General features: G+C 56.5%; 2 protein-coding genes across 2 annotated transcripts; both read right to left on the bottom strand.

Annotated features, from left to right (window-relative positions):
* Positions 1 to 159: 159 nt before the first annotated feature.
* MRPS15 (mitochondrial ribosomal protein S15) lies at positions 160 to 8,688 on the bottom strand. The gene is made up of 8 exons (XM_067311566.1): positions 8,562 to 8,688; positions 6,729 to 6,791; positions 6,121 to 6,196; positions 5,230 to 5,278; positions 4,345 to 4,429; positions 2,592 to 2,650; positions 1,140 to 1,331; positions 160 to 368 (listed from the first exon to the last, which is right to left on the bottom strand). The coding sequence occupies exons 1-8, from the start codon at positions 8,650 to 8,652 to the stop codon at positions 240 to 242; spliced, it is 744 nt and encodes a 247-aa protein (XP_067167667.1). The 5' UTR covers positions 8,653 to 8,688; the 3' UTR covers positions 160 to 239.
* Positions 8,689 to 9,161: 473 nt separating this feature from the next.
* On the bottom strand, positions 9,162 to 16,089 carry CSF3R (colony stimulating factor 3 receptor). The gene is made up of 15 exons (XM_067311387.1): positions 15,814 to 16,089; positions 15,411 to 15,710; positions 15,120 to 15,240; positions 14,846 to 15,033; positions 14,144 to 14,298; positions 13,808 to 13,961; positions 13,603 to 13,685; positions 13,302 to 13,515; positions 12,769 to 12,957; positions 12,340 to 12,441; positions 12,046 to 12,192; positions 11,365 to 11,505; positions 11,043 to 11,133; positions 10,689 to 10,770; positions 9,162 to 10,358 (listed from the first exon to the last, which is right to left on the bottom strand). The coding sequence occupies exons 1-15, from the start codon at positions 15,881 to 15,883 to the stop codon at positions 9,837 to 9,839; spliced, it is 2,559 nt and encodes an 852-aa protein (XP_067167488.1). The 5' UTR covers positions 15,884 to 16,089; the 3' UTR covers positions 9,162 to 9,836.
* Positions 16,090 to 16,730: the final 641 nt, after the last annotated feature.

The following is a 16,730-nucleotide window of genomic DNA, read 5'->3' on the forward strand; positions in this document are numbered from 1 at the left end:
CGCACCCCATGTGCGTGCACACACTGCACACAGAACAAACTGCTCAGGGAGAGTCTGAGCAGCAACCTTGCATGAAAGCTCTGAATCACATCACTTACTGTGTGTTTCTGGGTACTCACATGTGCTGCAGATCGTACATAAACGTGAGGACAGAGGACACCGTGTCTTTAGTTATTTATTTTTTTTAAAGCGACTGGCTCTGTCACAGGCAGGCAGAACCAGATCTCCTCAGCCTGCTGCTACACAGGGGTCCCCTCGCTTTGCTGCGCCTGTTTCTCCTTTTCAGCTCTGGCCTTTGCTCTTGCTCGCCACTCTTGCCTCTGCTTTAGTCTCTCTGGTGCTTTCAGCTTCTGCACCTCCTTAAAAACCTGCAGGAGAAGCACAAGAAGGTGAGAGAAGGGAAGAGGCAAAGCTGGGTGCTGCTGTCAGGAGGATCCCGCACCGCTGCTGGCTGTTACAGCACAGAGCTGGGAGTTCTGCAGCTGTGGCCGGAAAGCACCCGGTGCTTTTCAGTCTCATCAGCTCCTTCCCACACTCCTCCTCCTTCCGGGACTCCAAACAGCCCTGGTTTTAGGGTACCATTCTCAGGTATTCTGTTCTACCTACCCCATCCATTAATTATAATTTTAGTGGACTGAAGTTTACTAGCTATAAACTGGAGGAACTGTCCAGCTTTTTCATTCCACTTAGAGTTACACCAAAGGATATTGCACACAGCAGTTACGCCAATTCATGGAGAGCGAAAGAGATCAGACACTGGCCATACCCACATTCTGTTCCCAAGGCGCCATCGGATGTAATAGTCTCACATACTAGTTGCTCTAATCAGGGTTGAAGAAAGGCTGTTCTGAGTCAGTGCACAAATACGTTTCTGAACAAACTGGCAGCACAACTTCCAGGTCTCAAGCAGAGCACATCTGCAGCACAAGCCTCACTGCCCACTACTTAACTGCCTCTTGGGAGCTCTTTGTAGAGCTTATGTATTACTCTACAGATATTATCACTGTCGCTCCAAATTCAAGACAGCTTAAAATAATTTTTATCTATTGACTTTTTCTAATTGTCTTAACTATGCTCTTCTACAAAAGAGATTTGCTCCTGTCCAGCTCTGTGGCTTTCTCCTTTTGATTGCTCCATACCCTGAGGCAGAAAGCCTTCTTAACGAGCCAGCGCTTGGTGATCCTTCTGGAGTAGGCAGGGGGCAAAGTGTACTGGATATTCAACTGCTTGCAAGTGTTTTCAAAGATATCATAGCGGACACGACGAAGATATGCAAGGAGTTTCTTCCGGCGATCCATATCCATCAGCATGTGACGACGGTTACTTTTATCCTGCAAAGGACTTAATGTTCACTAGATTGCAGATAAATTGTACTTCCATTCCAATAAATTACTTAAAATGAACCAGATCATGGCTAAAAGGAAACAATCAGATTAAAGACAATATCTTAGAACAATTCAGATATTGCAAGCACTTTAGGTCATTACAAGAAGATTTAATTTACTTTTCATTGGAATTGCTTTTTTTATGTTTTGCACTTGCACCTTCCGCCCCCAACCCCAAAGACTATTTTCAACTAGTATACAGTTTCAAGTGGTGCATTTTTTCCCCTAAATCTCACTTTCACTTTCCACTCTGCTGGCAAATGCAGCAATGGCTAGGAGGAAAAGACTATAAGGAAGGCCTACTGGCTAAAAACTGTGCTTGTCCTGAAATGTATAGTTCCAGAAATAACACAGAAGCACTACCTTTGTTAAGAATTTAAATATGAAATATGAAAATAAATATGAAAATAAAATGTGACTTGGCTCCATCTAACAGTTTGGGTTTTTCTTTGGAAGGGAGCATGCATAACTTGAACCATGTCATTAAGGGCAATCCATCATGGAAGAAATCTCCTCTCTACCCTATACAAGCAATTCTTGTAAGAAGCAGGCTTGATCCAAGTAATTTCAAAAGGTCACTTTCTGCTGAAACATTTGGTAGAACTTCTGCCTTCTTAAAACTGAATTCTTTTCTGGTTTACCCTTCACACTTTTATAAGTAACAAATAATTATGAACTTTTTCAAATATACTTCAATAATACATTTCCCACCTTTTTCAACTGCATTAAGAACCTTTAAGATATCTTGTTCATAAGCTTATAGGTTGTGATGTTTTGCATTTGGGCTTTGAACCCCAGTAACTTTAGGTAGGAAACCAGTCATTATGATGTTAATACAGTCCTGTCTGCTAAACACTTTCACAGGCAGAACAGAGTGAGAATACAGCTGAAGTGCTCACATCAGTTATGTTGAAAACTAAGCAATGAAACCATATCTGCAACAAGAACAGATGTAGCTAAACTCTGTTCAAAGGTATTTGCCCAGCCATTTCCACCAAGCCAGTAACAAAAAGAGCACATTCCATATTTCAGTTGTGACTGAGCCAGCAACTTCTTAGCCTGGCATGAGGAAACAGTTACAGCTATTTTACAAACTCATTTAGTTTCTACCCTCCCCATACCCAGAGTTAAAATCCTTTTGCTCTAAACTCAGAAAACAACCAGCACAGCTGCTGTCTCAGACTTGTAGGCTCAGATTACCGATACCTTGGGATGCTTCTGAAGATGTTCCTCATAAGTGCGAATCTTGGCAGTCAACATAGCAACTATAAAGGACAGACATAAGAAACTGCGTGAAAGCAGCAGCTTCCTAGTGTGAGACAGTATCATTTTCATTCCATTTCAAATCGCCCTTTGAGGACTGCTGTCCTTATGGGTGCCCACTGCACCACAGCAAATATTACTGCACAGCTTTCTAAATAAATGCAAAACAAACCATAAAATATAAACTACATAAGCTCAAGTGAGAACTATTACTGTAAAGCTGCTTAATTAGTGCTTAAAATTTTAACAACATACCATATGAATTTATCCCTAGAATGCCTCTTGCCTTACTTAATTACCAGTGACTTTACATGCATTTCTCTTCACTTCGTTTAAGCTTTGGAGGAACAGACACAGTTTATGAGTTTCTTTCTAACAGCAGCATCAGGCTATATTTAAATTTTTTTGTAATTTCATGTTTTGGAAAAAGGTGCTAGTGGCAGCCTAAGAAACTGAAGGCCTTTATTCATGAGAAAGGAGTGCATCTGGGTCAGTGGCGATACGGGCTTCACCCCTGCACTGTCCCTACACCGTGCTTCAGCCAGAGCTCTCTTATGGAAAAGGGATTTCAATTTCTATGGCTAAACTTGATATTTCATTTTTGTATTGAACGCAGTACAATGGTTCATGTCACATGAGCGCTTCAAGCAGAATAATGCACATGCTGCCTTTGGAGGGTGGATATAGAGTAGAGATTTGGAAAGCAGCCTAGCAGACATTTGTAATAGATATAATTGGAATGGAGTCAATTGTGCCACTGAATTTCTGGTGCTTCACATCACTTTCACCAGCCTGAGTTGAGCCCTGCTAAGCACATCTCTTTTACAGATGCAGTCATGGAGGAAAATATTGCCAAATTATGTGGAGCTTTAATATAAGGTTAAGTATTTTATAGGGCTGAGGTAGATGAATCCCTCCAAAAATTATAGAAAATACTCTGCCAAGTGAACTGTTCTGCAGCAGCCTGGCCACTGGCTCTACTATCTCTGGAAAAGATTCATATATGGGCAGAAAAAGGTTCTGTTTCCAAATCCAGAAAGTGATCTTTCAACAAAGCTCCTGTCATGCACTTTTCTCTTCATGCCCCTGCTTCATTCAGATATAGATTGAACATTGCAGGTGCAGAAGCCATGGAAACAAAAGTAGAAGGTATACACCAGTGTAAAAAAATTGCAGCAGTATGGACTATTTTAGAGAAGCATTACCCTAACTATGTGAAGCAGAGCCACAAAAGATTCTCTTATGAGAAAGCACTGATAAAAGAGGTGGTTTCACAATATCACATTGAGTAATGCAGTGATAGTATCAAAAAATCTTACGTGACTTTTCTCTCCAACACATCTAGGAAAGTCATTCATTTGTACCGATAAATAAACACAGACTGAACTCCCCTGTTGTGGGCAGGCAGTAACCTGAGGCTTTCAGATTTCTTCAGCACTTCTCTAGCCACAGACTCTAACAACATGTGTTCAAACTGCTCCCTCTGCCAGTAAGTACATGCACTGTCACTGCAACATTCCCAAATCCTGAATAGGTCTTTCAGTGCATACTGCAGGCTACCTGCCTCCCAGGTGCTCTCCTGAAAGAGATTCTCCTAACTGATATAGGAAACTTCAAGTGATGAGGTGGGAATAGCTGAACAAAACCAAAGAGAAATGTCATCTGCCAACAACCTCCTTCTGCTTCTCTAACTTACTTTGCACCTCAAAGGAGCCATTGTCATTGGGAGACCTCCTGACCTTCTCCACTAGCTGCTGAGTCTTTATCTTCATCTTCTCCTTCTGTGGATAACAGAAAAGAGCTTGTCAGTTCTTCAGGAGCATTATAGGTATGAGACACCCTAGTTCCCTCCCCAGGTGCCCAGATAAAGGCTTTGTAATTACTAGCTTTACTCAATGTCTGTCCCAAATATGCAAAAAATGCTGCAAAAAAGAACCTATTGCATGCAGGATAGTGCTCACAGCAGAGTATAGCAGGGAAGCAGCACAGAAAAGATCTCAGCAGAAGACAGAATCACCCTCCTTTAAGTCAAGAGTACAGCCACATCCTTCTTCCTAAGACTATAAAAGAAGGGGATTGAAGAGGCCCTGCCATTCTCATGAACAGAAGACAAAGAACCAAGGCTGATCTCACACAGCAGTCGCCTTTGTTTGTTGCAACCTTTCAGGTTTATGTGGTAAGCAGCAAGAAGGGGCAAGATCTTTGTCCTGCCTTTCTGACTTACTATGTTTTCTCAACATACAAAAAAAAAGTCATTTGCAGAAAATCTGCTGTCCAGTGTACTATTTTCTGGAACATGGGCCAAACATCAGCAGTAACATAATGGAGCTGGATTTCCACCTGTGATTTTTTTAATATTTTCTTCTTTCATTTTAATGTGTAATTATTATCATAAAGGAGACTTTACTTTATGATAAATTTTAAGAGTATGCAAGACTAAATACCATCATGTATTTAATACTTTGCAGTCACTTAGCAACATTTAAAAACAAAGTAAATGAAGGGCATTTAACCATATAGGCCAGTCTTACATGACTGTGCCACTAAACCTTAGTTTTTAGGCAAGCAGAATGACACTAACCTGGTTTGCCATTTCCAGCGACAATAATCTTTTCACTACATCATCAACACTGCAAGGAGGTTACAGATCAGTTTATAAGCAAGAAAAAAAGTGTATTTAACAACAGAAATAAAGTTAGGTTTTCAGAACAAATTAACTTTTCTCAAAGTTATTCAAGGAACTTCAATTTATTCTACAAATTTAGAGCAACCTGCCTACCCCCTAAAACAGTCAGCCATAGCTATTTCTTGTATTCCTAAGAAAAATCACATCTAAGATTACAGATGTATAGCAAGCAGTTTTGCTGTTGTGGGAAGCACAGCAGGAATTATTTAAAATCATGATGAAGTCTCAGCAGTTCCAAAAAAAACATTATGTGCAAACTGGGTGCTGAAGATTAACCCTCATGTAAGTAGTCAAGGACAAAATGATTAATTTCAAGACCTGCGCTTCCAAAGATCTGTGAAAGTCTCATTTTTGCCACTTGGGGCTCCCCATGCATCACACATGAGCAGTTATGGAATCAAAGCCTAAAAACACAAAACCTCTGGGTCCAAATTTCAGAAGCAGCCATTCATTTTGAGTGTTTAACTATATACTCTCTAGCACCTGATTTCAAGAGAGGCATACATTATTTCCATGGACTGTGATGTCTGTAGAAGATATGAGCAATGAGTGCTTCTGAGAAATAGGCTCAGTGTATCTTACGTTAGGTAAACAAAAACCTAACACATCCCTAATCAGTGACTGCTTTTGTAAATTTGACATTCAAAACAAGTTTGCAATTCTCTGCTAAACTGCATATCAGTTATTTAAGTATTGAGGAGGCAACAGTTACTGCATATTGTGGCAGTGTACGTCTAAGATACAAAGCTTGGAAGAGAATAGTCATTCCCTTTCCCTACATCATACCTATTTATTATTGGTACATTGGCGTAATCTTTCTTCAGCATCGTTGGAGGAAGGTCATCTAAATGACTGGGGAAGTCTACAAAGAAAAGATAAACATTTAAGGGACAGCAGTACTAAGTGAGAGCTCTGAGTCATGCTCGCAAACTAGATCAGAGGAAACAAACTGCAAAGAAAATAGACTGGATGCTCCAAAGGATGAACTCAGCGAGCAGTTCTAAGATCAAACCAAGATGAGAGAAATTCAGTTAATAAAATGGGATCTAGCCTCTTGCCTTCAGTACTCTGGATTTACAACATGGTATATAGCCCAGTGAGATCAGAACTGCTGAAGACAGCTGCTAATTTGCCACATATTCATGAACTGCTGAATTTTCTGAAAAACTTTTGAGCTTGCATGGAATTATTTATAGATTCACAGAACTGCAAAAAGGGACCTTGCAAAGTCTCTAGTCCAATCTCCCCTTTGAAGTGGGACTGTCACCATGTCTTTGTCTAGCCAAGTCTAGCCAGTTTCTCCAAATACCCCCTCTTCCTGCTGCATTAGGGTACAACTCCGATAGAGTCAAGAGTAAAACATTTTAAAACGGGGCCTCATAATCCAGACGTACCTTTCTTTTTCCTTCTTACAGGCCTGGCGTAACATCTGGCTCTCTGAATAAAGGGATTGGAAGCTTGATGGAAGAAAACAAAGATTTATCAGACTTGCGCATGCTTTTTACCTATATGCTCATTAAGCACCACCAGTTCTATAATAGAAAACTCTGATCAGAGTATTTAGATTCAGAGGTGGTCAGTAGTCAACATAGGTCTTTTGTCCCACAGGCAGTGTGGAACAGTCCCGGTGTGGTTCTCATCCTGGTGCTAAACAAATGGGTGAAGCTGTGCTGCTTGAGGGTACTCTGAATCCAAACGATGGGAAGAACAGAGCTAGCAGGAAGACACTACAAATGCCCAACCTGCCCCTGAGCAGATAATGTGAGTGTTCCCCAGCTGAACTGTGTTCATTTGTAGGGTTTAAATTGCTGGTCTGAACTAATCTGACTAATTTAATGCGTGAGTTGGATGGGTTCCTAAGAGTTCCAGTGGCAGAGCAGAGAGGCAGTGAGATCTGGCAGTAACCTTTGACCAGCACACCTTCATACAGACAAGAATATTCACCACCAGCCTGAACAGAGCTGTTCTTCAATCTGTTAAGAGCTGTTCTAACTGCTCTTTTGAGGCCCCAGCTGTTGGAGTCAATACCTGCCTCAGATTATTCACCTGTGCCACAAACACATCTTCAAGTACAGACTGTTTGCCAGCCCATGTACCTGCCTACAAAAGGCATTTGCTGAGAAGTCAGCTAGCTAAGCTCTGGATTTTTGACACATGAGGTCCCTGCACGGGCTTCTTCCTCTTCCAGCGTGCGCGCAGTGAGTGGTGAGCGCAGGGCAGCTCTCCCTGTGGCTCAGTACGCCGTCTCACGCTTACTGCGTGGTAACTGCATGCACAGACGGAACTACAGAGCTCTAACCCCCACCTTAGCTCAGCTCACAGTAACTTCCCTGGGTGTGTACGCCAAGCAGGCATGCCATATCTGAGCTACTCTGGTCTCAGAGTCCTCTCAGCTGTGTCTGTGTCCCTGCCACGCTCAGGGCAGAGCCTGCGGGTGTCAGCAGCAGCGTACAGACAAGGAGTGCCAGCAGGCAACCTCCAGCACCAGATGTGCATGCCTGGCACTCGGCTCTGCTGCCCCCAGCATGGGTGTACGGTCATCTCAGCTCCAACCGTCCCCTACGTGCCAGCCCACCCCTGCCCCAGGGATGCCTCTGCCATTACCCGGGGTCACCCCAGCTCCCTGCCCCACTGCAGGGCAAACCCCATGCTCTGTTTCCCCCCAGACACTCCTGCCATGTCCAGGATCACCACTGCCCCCGCTACCTTCACAAACACCCCTGGGGGCTTCCCAACAACCAGGATCACCCCTGCTCCCACCCCCAGGTCACCCCAGTCCCCTGTCCCCCAGGACTAGTCCAGGGTCACCCCAGCCCCTTGTCCCCAGGGCCACCCCAACTCCCTACCCCCCAGGATCACCTCAGCCGCCTGCCCCAGGCCTTCCCTCCCCAGCTCCCTGCCCTCAGGATGGCCCCAGAGCCACCCCAGTCCCCTGCCCCCCAGGGCCACCCCAGCCCCCTGCCCCCCAGAGCCACCCCAGGGTCACCTCAGCCCCCTGCCCGAGGGCCCCCCCAGCTCCCTGCCCCCAGGACGATCCCAGGGCCACCTCGGTCCCCTCTCCCCCTCCCTCGGCCACTCCGGCCCCCCGAGACCGCCTCTGCCCCCCGTCCTCAGCCCCTCGGGCCACCCCCGGGCCCTGCTCCCCGCTCCAGCCCCTTCCTCCCCCCCGGGCCTCCTCTTCCTCCCCCGGGGCCCTCCCTCGGGTGGCCCGAGCTCGCCCGCCTCACCCGCGCCGCCTCGGGCGAGCCCCCAGGCCGCGGCCCCGCCGCCAACCGGCCCGGCCAGGCAGCGGCCCAGCGCCGTCCGCAGCGCCAGCATGGCCCGCGCCTCGCCTCACCGCCCCGCCGACACGGGCGCCGCCATCTTGCCCAGGCGCGGCCGGCCGAGCGCCGAGCGAGCGCCGCCAGGCGCCAGCGGCCGAGCGCATCGATGGGGCGGGATGGTATGGTGGGGGGGGGGGAGCCGGTGGCCATGGCGCCGAGCGCGGTGCGATGTTCTCCCGCCATCCGAGCGGCCCAGGAGGCCCAAAGCAGAAAGGTGCCTGTCCCGGACACCTCTCTAGTCCCAGCCCGCCGGGCTCGAGGTCATTTATAGCGCTGCCGGATGAGGCAGCTCCGTTCCCCTGATGGAGGTCAAGGGAAGTCTAGGGGCTCTTGGGTGCCTAAACCTCATCGTGGTGCCGGGCCGCGGGCGCTTTGGTGCCGCCTCGGCCCTGTGCAGGGTGTTTCACAGCTGCAGCTCCACTCGTGTCCTGCTGCCAGCAGGTTGTTCGTGGAGCCCTGGCCTTCACGGAGCCTTTCTGACCCTGGTTCGCGGAGAATATCCCCCCTTTTTATTGTATGAGCACGTGGAAAAGCAGAAATAAACAGCACGGGGTGACCTGGGGGTTCCCAAAGTGCAGCGAAATCCCTTAGCTGCCTAGCGCCGCCGGGCAGCTGAACGGTGAGCTTAAACGGTGAGGTAGGGAGCTTGGCGGTCTCTTAGCTAGGTCGCTGCAGGGTCCTTCCCCGCAGCGCGGCGCTGGGACGGCTGCAGCGGCAGGGACGCGGCCGAGGCCGGGCTCGGGGGAGCACACGCTGCCCGCGCACCCTGCACTCCCCTCGCAGGGGTCTTTCCTCCGCTGCGGCAAGTCTCTCCTCCCTTCGTGCCCACAGCAAGGCCTTTGGAGCCGGGTGCTGATCTGCTCGTGGGAGCTGGGGAGATGAGCAGGAGCCTCAGCAGGACATGCCCCGGCCTGGCTCTGTGCGGGGCCGGGATTGCTCTGCTCCGTGTCTCAGTGCAGGGCACGGAGCGGAGGATGCTCAGCTCCGCGTCGGGGCTGCCCCGAGCCCGGGGCATGGCTCAGGCTGCCTGCAGGCAGGGCCTGCCCGGCCCGACTGGGGCAGGGGTGCTCTGGGCATGTGGTGCTGAGCCCAGCTGGATGTCCCTTCCGGGAAGGTGCAGGGGTCTGGGCCAGCGGGTGCAGTCATTAGTGCTTCCCATTGCTTGGCCTCTGCGCAGAGCTACAGTCTCTGGAAGTCACAGAGCTCCTCAGCCCCACCGATCTTCAGGCCCTGCAGCAGGGGGAAGTTGATGAGCGGCTCCTCGAGGAAGCCCTTGTCCTCCTTGCTGCCCTGGCCGTACAGCCTCTCCGGGGCGACCCCCTGGAACCACAGGTTCTCATAGGACTTGGGGCTGGGGGTGCCATCGAAAAGCAGGGGCTGGGTGGAGCTGGACCGGACATAGAGGCGAGATGGGATGTGCTGCTGGCCCTTGTAACCGTCCCCGACCACCTTCGCATACTGGACTGCCTCGCCTCCATTCCTGTAGCACCTCTGACTCATTTCTGACGTGCCTCTGCTGCTGCTCGGTGTGCCAGGTCCATCCTGCTGGACGTAGGACTTGGACAGGTCTGGGAAGCCACTGGTGGTTTCTGCCATGGGGTCCTTGCCCCACGGCTGTTTCCCTGCTACCCTTTCAAGCACTGTGACAGTAGAAATGGTCGCCAGGCCGGGCTCCCTCACGCCAGGGATCTGCAGAGGCTCCTGGAGGAACAGCGGGCTTTCAGCCTGGCCACCGCGGCACGGAGGTGTTTGCAGGATGCGCCCCCTCCTCCGTCCCCCTCCTGACGCAGCGCGGGGGAAGCTCTCTGCGCCCCGGGGCACACTGCACTCGCCCAGCCCCAGCGTGGTCCCCATCCCTGGGCTCCTCCGGGCCGTGCAGAGCACAGAGGTGCTGTGCCTTGGTAAGAGCATGGCCACAGCCTTGGCTGCTCACGAAAGCACGGTGCAGCCTCTGCGCAGGTGCTTGGGTGGGAAACGGGGAGGCAGTGGGGGATTGGGGAGGTGCGGGGAGAGCAGACTGCCAGGTCCCACCTGCTGTAGCTCTGCTGGCACCCATTTGCCGAGGCTGCTGTTGGCAGGGTCGGGGACGCTGGGCCAGAACTGCTTCTTCACCCTGGTGGTTGCAGAACAAGAAGGGTCAACGGAGGACCTGAAATGAGGTGGCTTGGGGCTGACCTGATATGAACACATCAGGCTCCCATGATTGCAGATCCCCCGAGAAAATAGCGGGACACCTCCACTGCCCACTTTTATACGCTTCCTCCAACAGACGGGCTACAGCCAGGGCTCTGGCCATGCTCACGGCTGGAGAAAAGGGCGACCAGAGCAGCCCAGCACAGAGGAGGCCGGTCCCAGCCTCGCAGCGGGGCTCTCGGTGGCACTCACCTCCCGTTCTTCTGGAAGCAGATCATCAAAAGTATGAGCAGGACGAAGATCAGCCCAAGGGTCAGGAAGAGGAACTGGATTTCAATGTCATCTGGGAAGCAGGCAGGAGGGGATCGTTGCAGGAAGCGCCCCTTGCAGTCGGGTGGGAGCAGCGGCGGGGCGCCGCGCTGCACCTCCGCTGCGGGGCTGGGGCAGGACCCGAGGAGGGCAAAGCCCCTCACCACCCGCCTGCCCATGCGTCCAGCTGCCCCGTGAGCACGGCAGCGCCCAGGGCCGCGGGACAGGTCCCCGGAGCCCGTGGGAGGCTGCACCCCTGCCTTACCCAGCACCATGGTCACCAGGGTCAGGCTGGTGCCGTTGGTGCTGCCCGCCGCCGTGGAAGCCATGATGTGCACTTTGTACAGCGTCGAAGGCTTCAGGTCCCAGATGACGAAGGAGCTGAGAGAGGAATTCACAACGGCGCCTAGGGAAACACGGCGGCGGTTAGGGAGGCCGGGGCCCGCTGGGTGGCTTGGCCCTGCCTGTTCGTCACCCTGCATGGCCTGACCGAGGGTTTCCTCTGCAAGGACAGAAGTGCTCGACTCCAGCACGAGCGGGAAAAGCGGGGAAGGGCATAGGCTGGGCCGCAGGAGAGGAAGCAGCGTGAGCCCTACAGGAGCCGTCCCAACCCATGCCATCGGCAGAGCGGTCTGCACCCCCCCGTACAGGGCGCCAGCAGCAGCGACGTCCAGCCCGGCGGGGTCCGGGAGCAGCCCTGCGGCCACCCCGGGATGCCGCGGCGGAGCTGACCCGCTCTCCTGGAAAGGGAGCACTGGGAGCTGCGTTGCTCCAGCCGGCTGCACCCCTTTGGGTCTCTGCTGGCGGGGGGTACCCATACGGTACCCAGACATGTGCGTGGACCCATCTGCACTCTGACCAAGGGACAACACCTGCTAAGGTCCCCACCCGGCCCAGCCGTGGCTGGGCAGAGAGCAGGGACAGCAACGACACAGGCAGGACTCACTAGACACATCTGCAGTGCTGTTGGCCCAGAAGATGGTGTAGTTGGTGATGAAGCCGTTCTGCATCTCAACGGGAATGGGCTCCCAGCAGAGCTCAGCGTGGGACTTGCTGATGCTCTTCAGGTGGAGCTTCGGGGCGCAGGACGGGGCTGGAAGGGAGCAAGAGCAGTGAAGGGGCACTGTGCGGAACAGCAGCCGCGGGGCAGGGGGGCAGGCTGGGCAGGAGAAGCACCGAGTGGCGACTCCGACGCCTCCAAGGTGCGGGACCTGCATGCGGCTGCTAGGAGCGCACGTACCCTTCTGCTTGGAGTAGGCTGCTGTGTAGACAGGCACCCCTACGGCATCCTTGTAGAGGGGATACACCGAAATGTTGTACTGCTGGAAGGGCTCAATGCCGTCTGCAGTGAAGAGCAGAGGGAGAGCGGGGCGTTTGGGGGCTCCAGCTGCCGAGAGCCCCGGGCGTCCCTGCGTGCCGGCCCCACGCAGCCTGCCCGAGCGGGGCTGGCCCGGCCACGACCCGGTGCATTGCCCGGGGCGCGGAGTCAGAGCAAGGAGGCAGGATGCGGGGCGGCCTCGCGGCAGGTTTTGGCCCTGGGGCAGTCGGGCCGGGAGCCCTGGACCGTGACACGGGAGGTGTCCAGCCTCCAGCAGGCAGCGAGCCGGCCCCGGCGGGGAGGAGGGCTGAGACCCCCTGGTGCTCCCACTGCCGCTCGCCCCAGGCTCACCTTGGATCAGGGCCCTGGTGGTGCCCCCGTCGCGCTCCCTCTGCCAGCAGGCGCTGCAGCTGGCCGGCTCCGAGGGTGTCCGGTGCCACTCCAGGATGTAACCGGCGGCCGGGGCCGGTGGTGCCTCCCAGTGCACCCAGAGGCTGCGCTCGCCACCGGGCACGGCCCGGAGCCCCGCCAGGGGCTGCCCTGCAGCGGAATGACATGTGCTGCCAGCCCCGACGGCGGGGAGGATGGGAGCATCCCGTCCCCAGCTCCCTGCTCCCACCTCGCCTCCTGGTGCAGCCTGCCCGGGCTCCCGCGCTGCCCCGCGCAGCGGTTTTGCACCTCACGGGCAGCCCCGAGCTTGCACGCCCCGGCGAGCACCTCCGCCGGGGCTGCGGCCGTGGGAGACACGATCAACCCCCTGCGGCAGGGCAACGGGCGGGAAGGGGGCTCGGGGCCCTGCCTGCAGCCCCCGGGCTGCGAGGTGCCGGAGGGCTGCGGGAGACGCTGCTCGGCCGAGGCCGCGGGAGGTTCGCGCCGGCACTCACCCGTCTTCTCCAGGAGGACGACCTCCGTGGCGGCCGACTCGCCGGCAGCGTTGTAGGCGGTGAGATAGACCCTCCTGGCCCCCGCCGGGGCGGAGAAGTTGCACCGGGTGTCCGTGGTGTCGCAGACGGCGGGGGGCTCCCGGCCCCTGCGCCGGGGGCTCAGCGCCACGCGGTAGCCCAGCAGCCTCCCGTTCGCCTCCCGCCGCGGCGGAGCCTGCGGGCGCAGAGAGGCGGGACGGGGCGCTGGGGCGGCTCCGCTGCGGCGGGACCCCCCCGGGCGCTCACCGCCCACCCACAGTACCTTCCACCGCAGCTGGACCTCGACCCTCTGGCCGGCGCCCGCGGGCCGCGTGCTCCACCACGCGTCCAGTCTCGCTGTCGGGGCTGTCGCGGGAGAGAGGCGGAGGAGATGCCGCGAGGGGCACGTGTCCGCGGCTGGCGCCCCGCGTGCAACCCCGATGCCCCGCGCCAGCCGTGCCGCTGCAGCCCGCGGCGCCTGCACCCACCTTTCTCGTGGGTGGTGAAGTTCCTGCCCGGGCTCCACTCGCTCCAGTAGCCCCCGGGCGAGGGCCGCCGGCAGCGCATCTGGAAGTGGTACTGCGTCCCGAAGAGGAAGCCACAGTGCTGCGTCGGCCGCGCCTGGCCGCTGATGCCGGGCACCTGGGGGCAGCCGGAGCGGGGGCTGCGTTAGCTCCCCGCCGGGGCGGCTCTGCCAGTGCATCCCGCCACGGAGCCGGAGCCGGGGCCAGGAGCAGCCCCCCGCGTAGGCGTGTGAAGTGCTGGTGCCTGCCCGCTGCAGCGCAGCACCGTGCCGTGCAGCCCCGGCGCCCGGCGTCGCTCACCAGTGCCCAGGCCAGGTCCTCGGGGCTCCTGTAGCGCAGCTCGCACTGCAGCTCCATGTGCGCGCTGGTGCGGGCCGCTTCCCAGGCCACGGAGATGCAGTCGGTCTGGTAGGGGACCGACCGGATGCTCTGCAGCGTGGGAGGGTCCAGCTTGGCTGGGGGAAAGCCAGGGAGAGCTGGAGATGCTGGGGACGGGCAGCGCCCGGCTCCGCCAGGGCTGCGTCCTCGCACGTGTCCGAACGCCGCGAACCGCAGCCCTGGCTCTGGCCGGCTCCGCGGGGGATTACACGGAAATGTCCCCAAAACATTTTGCTGCTTTGCGGGCGGCCCTTCCCCGGGTGCAGACCAGGGACGACCAGTCGCACTGTCTGAGAAGGTTTCTTTTTATAAATAGTTTATGGGAGCCGAATGTATTTTTAATAGACCTCCTCAATAAATGGGTAATCAATTGCTGGTGAGAGCTGCGGAGAGCAGCAGGTCAAGCGATGGCTCATACCCAGCTGGCACACGCCGCTCCGGTCTATAGTACGGCTTTGGCACCTATTCATCATCGCAAGCCATTTATCATGGGAACCGGCGTGTAAAATATGACCTAAAAACCTGGCGTGCTTTAATGGCGCTCTAATATCCCTCCCTCGCTGATAATTAGCTTCCCCGGCCGGCGACGTCCGCCCGGGGCAGGAGGCTGCCGCCGTCACTCACCCACGTCCATGGGGTCGATGCAGAGGCGCTCCGACTCGGCGGTGCCCAGGGCGTTGCGGGCGGACACCCAGATCTCCATTTTCCGGTAGAGCTGGAGCAGCCTGCGGGGCACGGTGCAGCGGCGGCCGCCGCCGCGCGGGGTGCAGCCCGTGACCGCCTCGCCGGTGGCCTCCCGCTGCGCTCTGCTCCTGCGGGGCGGATGGGAGGGCTCGGGATGAGCGGGGCAACCGGGCCGGAAAGCCGGGGCACGGCGCGGGATGTCTCGCCGGCTTACGTGGCGCACTTGAGGGCGACGGCGGTGGGCAGGCTGTCGGCTCCCCGCTCCCACTGGCACGTCAGCCCGTAGTCGCTGAGGTTCAGCATGCAGGTGAGGTTGGAGGGCTTCGCAGGCGGGTCTGCGCGGAGAGCAGCCGCAGGAGCCTGAGCAAAGCCCGCGTCCCGGGAGCGGCGGCGTGCCCGGGGCCGCCGAGGCGGAGTGCGGAGGGCGGCTCCGCAGCCGGCGGCAGAGCCGCGGCTCCCCTCCGCCGCCAGCCCCGGCCCCGCGCGCCCCGCGGAGCAGACTTACAGCCCGCCTGGATCTCGGCCATGCCGACGCGCTGCCGGGTGCCGTTCCACTCCACGAGGCACCACAGCCTGGCCTGGCTGCGGTTGAAGTGGGGCACGGTGAGGTTGGACACCTCCGTGCCCCCCGGGCCCTGCTGCTGGCTGCCGGCCATGGGCTCGCTGTCCAGCATCCAGGCGATGCGGATCTTCCCGCGCTCCAGCCCGCGGCACAGCTCGCTCCGGACGGTGCAGGACGCCGTGACGGCCGATCCCAGGGGCACGACGGGCGAGCCCACGGCCACCGAGGCGCAGCCGTGGGTCCCTGCGGGCAGGAAAGGGGCATCACGTCCGGCCCTGTGGCGGCGGGGCAGGGCGGAGGGGCAGCGTCCTGCCTGGACCAGGGCAGTGCCGGGGAAGCCACTCACCGCCCAGGGAGAGCAGCAGGAGCAGGGAGAGCCGCTGCAGGAGGGTCGTCCCCGCGCCGCGCCTGCCCATGATCCGCTCCTTGGCTTTGGCATCACCTGGAGTTCAGACACCGGCTCGTTGCGGCCAGGCAGGATGGGGTCCGGGAAGCGGCCGGATTAGATCCCCTCCTTGCTGTGACAACCGCGGATGCTTCCTGGAGCCAAACGTCCTCTCGGCACAGCCTCCCTCCTGCAGCGCTGACACATCCATGGCCAGAGTGCGGCGTGGACCCGAGCTGCCGGCGGGGCACCAGCCACGGGAACCGTGGACCCGCGCGGGGACACCCCGTCCACCAGCCCTCGACTCTGCTCACCCCGTTTCTCAGCACTGGTATCCTGAGCTGCGCTCCGGGCACGAGCTGCTCTTATCTCGGGTACCTTCTGTCTCTGCTGGGGACAGATTTGCGGTTAAGCGAGGGCTAGAGCTGGGGTTTGGGGTGGCGGCGTGCTCTGATAAGCAGAAAGAAGGAAAGGGATGAATGTGGGCGACGCAGCGGGGCCGGCCGCATCTGCAGGGCCTCGGGGTCCTGCCTGCACCCTCTCCCTGTTGCTCCCTCCTTCCACCTGCAGCCCCCGGCCGTGCCGGGAACGGTCCCCGATGTCCCTGCACCGTGCCCGGAGCAGCGGAGCCACCGAGCCGCCTCTCCTGCCCCTGCGGGGCTGCACGGCACCCCGATTCCCTGGGGCGCTCGCGGCTGTGCCCCCCTTGTGTGCCCCCCTCGTGTGCTCCCGCCAGCACCCGGCTCTGGGACTATCCTTCCCCGGAGCTGGCACCTGGGGCAGACAAGTCTGGCACAGGTAACGCAAAAGCAGCCGCTGTGGGTCGCCCCGGCTCCGGCACGCGGCCGTCCCCACCCCGCAGCCCCCCGTGCAGCCGT

Source organism: Apteryx mantelli, chromosome 27 (genome assembly GCF_036417845.1).
Source record: "Apteryx mantelli isolate bAptMan1 chromosome 27, bAptMan1.hap1, whole genome shotgun sequence".
In the NCBI taxonomy this organism is placed as follows: Eukaryota; Metazoa; Chordata; class Aves; order Apterygiformes; family Apterygidae; genus Apteryx; species Apteryx mantelli.

Bases quoted from the DNA above. Each gene is read 5' to 3' on its own strand.
- MRPS15 (XM_067311566.1), bottom strand. From the start codon at position 8,652: ATGCTGGCGCTGCGGACGGCGCTGGGCCGCTGCCTGGCCGGGCCGGTT. The intron at 6,197-6,728 runs GTACGTCTGGAT...TTTTCTTTGTAG, and splicing joins TGTAAGAAGGAAAAAGAAAG to ACTTCCCCAGTCATTTAGAT. The intron at 4,430-5,229 runs GTTAGTGTCATT...TGTTATCCACAG, and splicing joins CGCTGGAAATGGCAAACCAG to AAGGAGAAGATGAAGATAAA.
- CSF3R (XM_067311387.1), bottom strand. From the start codon at position 15,883: ATGGGCAGGCGCGGCGCGGGGACGACCCTCCTGCAGCGGCTCTCCCTG. The intron at 13,962-14,143 runs GTGAGCGACGCC...GGCTGCCCCCAG, and splicing joins AGGACCTGGCCTGGGCACTG to GTGCCCGGCATCAGCGGCCA. The intron at 11,506-12,045 runs GTGAGTCCTGCC...GTGTTTCCCTAG, and splicing joins CAGCACTGCAGATGTGTCTA to GCGCCGTTGTGAATTCCTCT.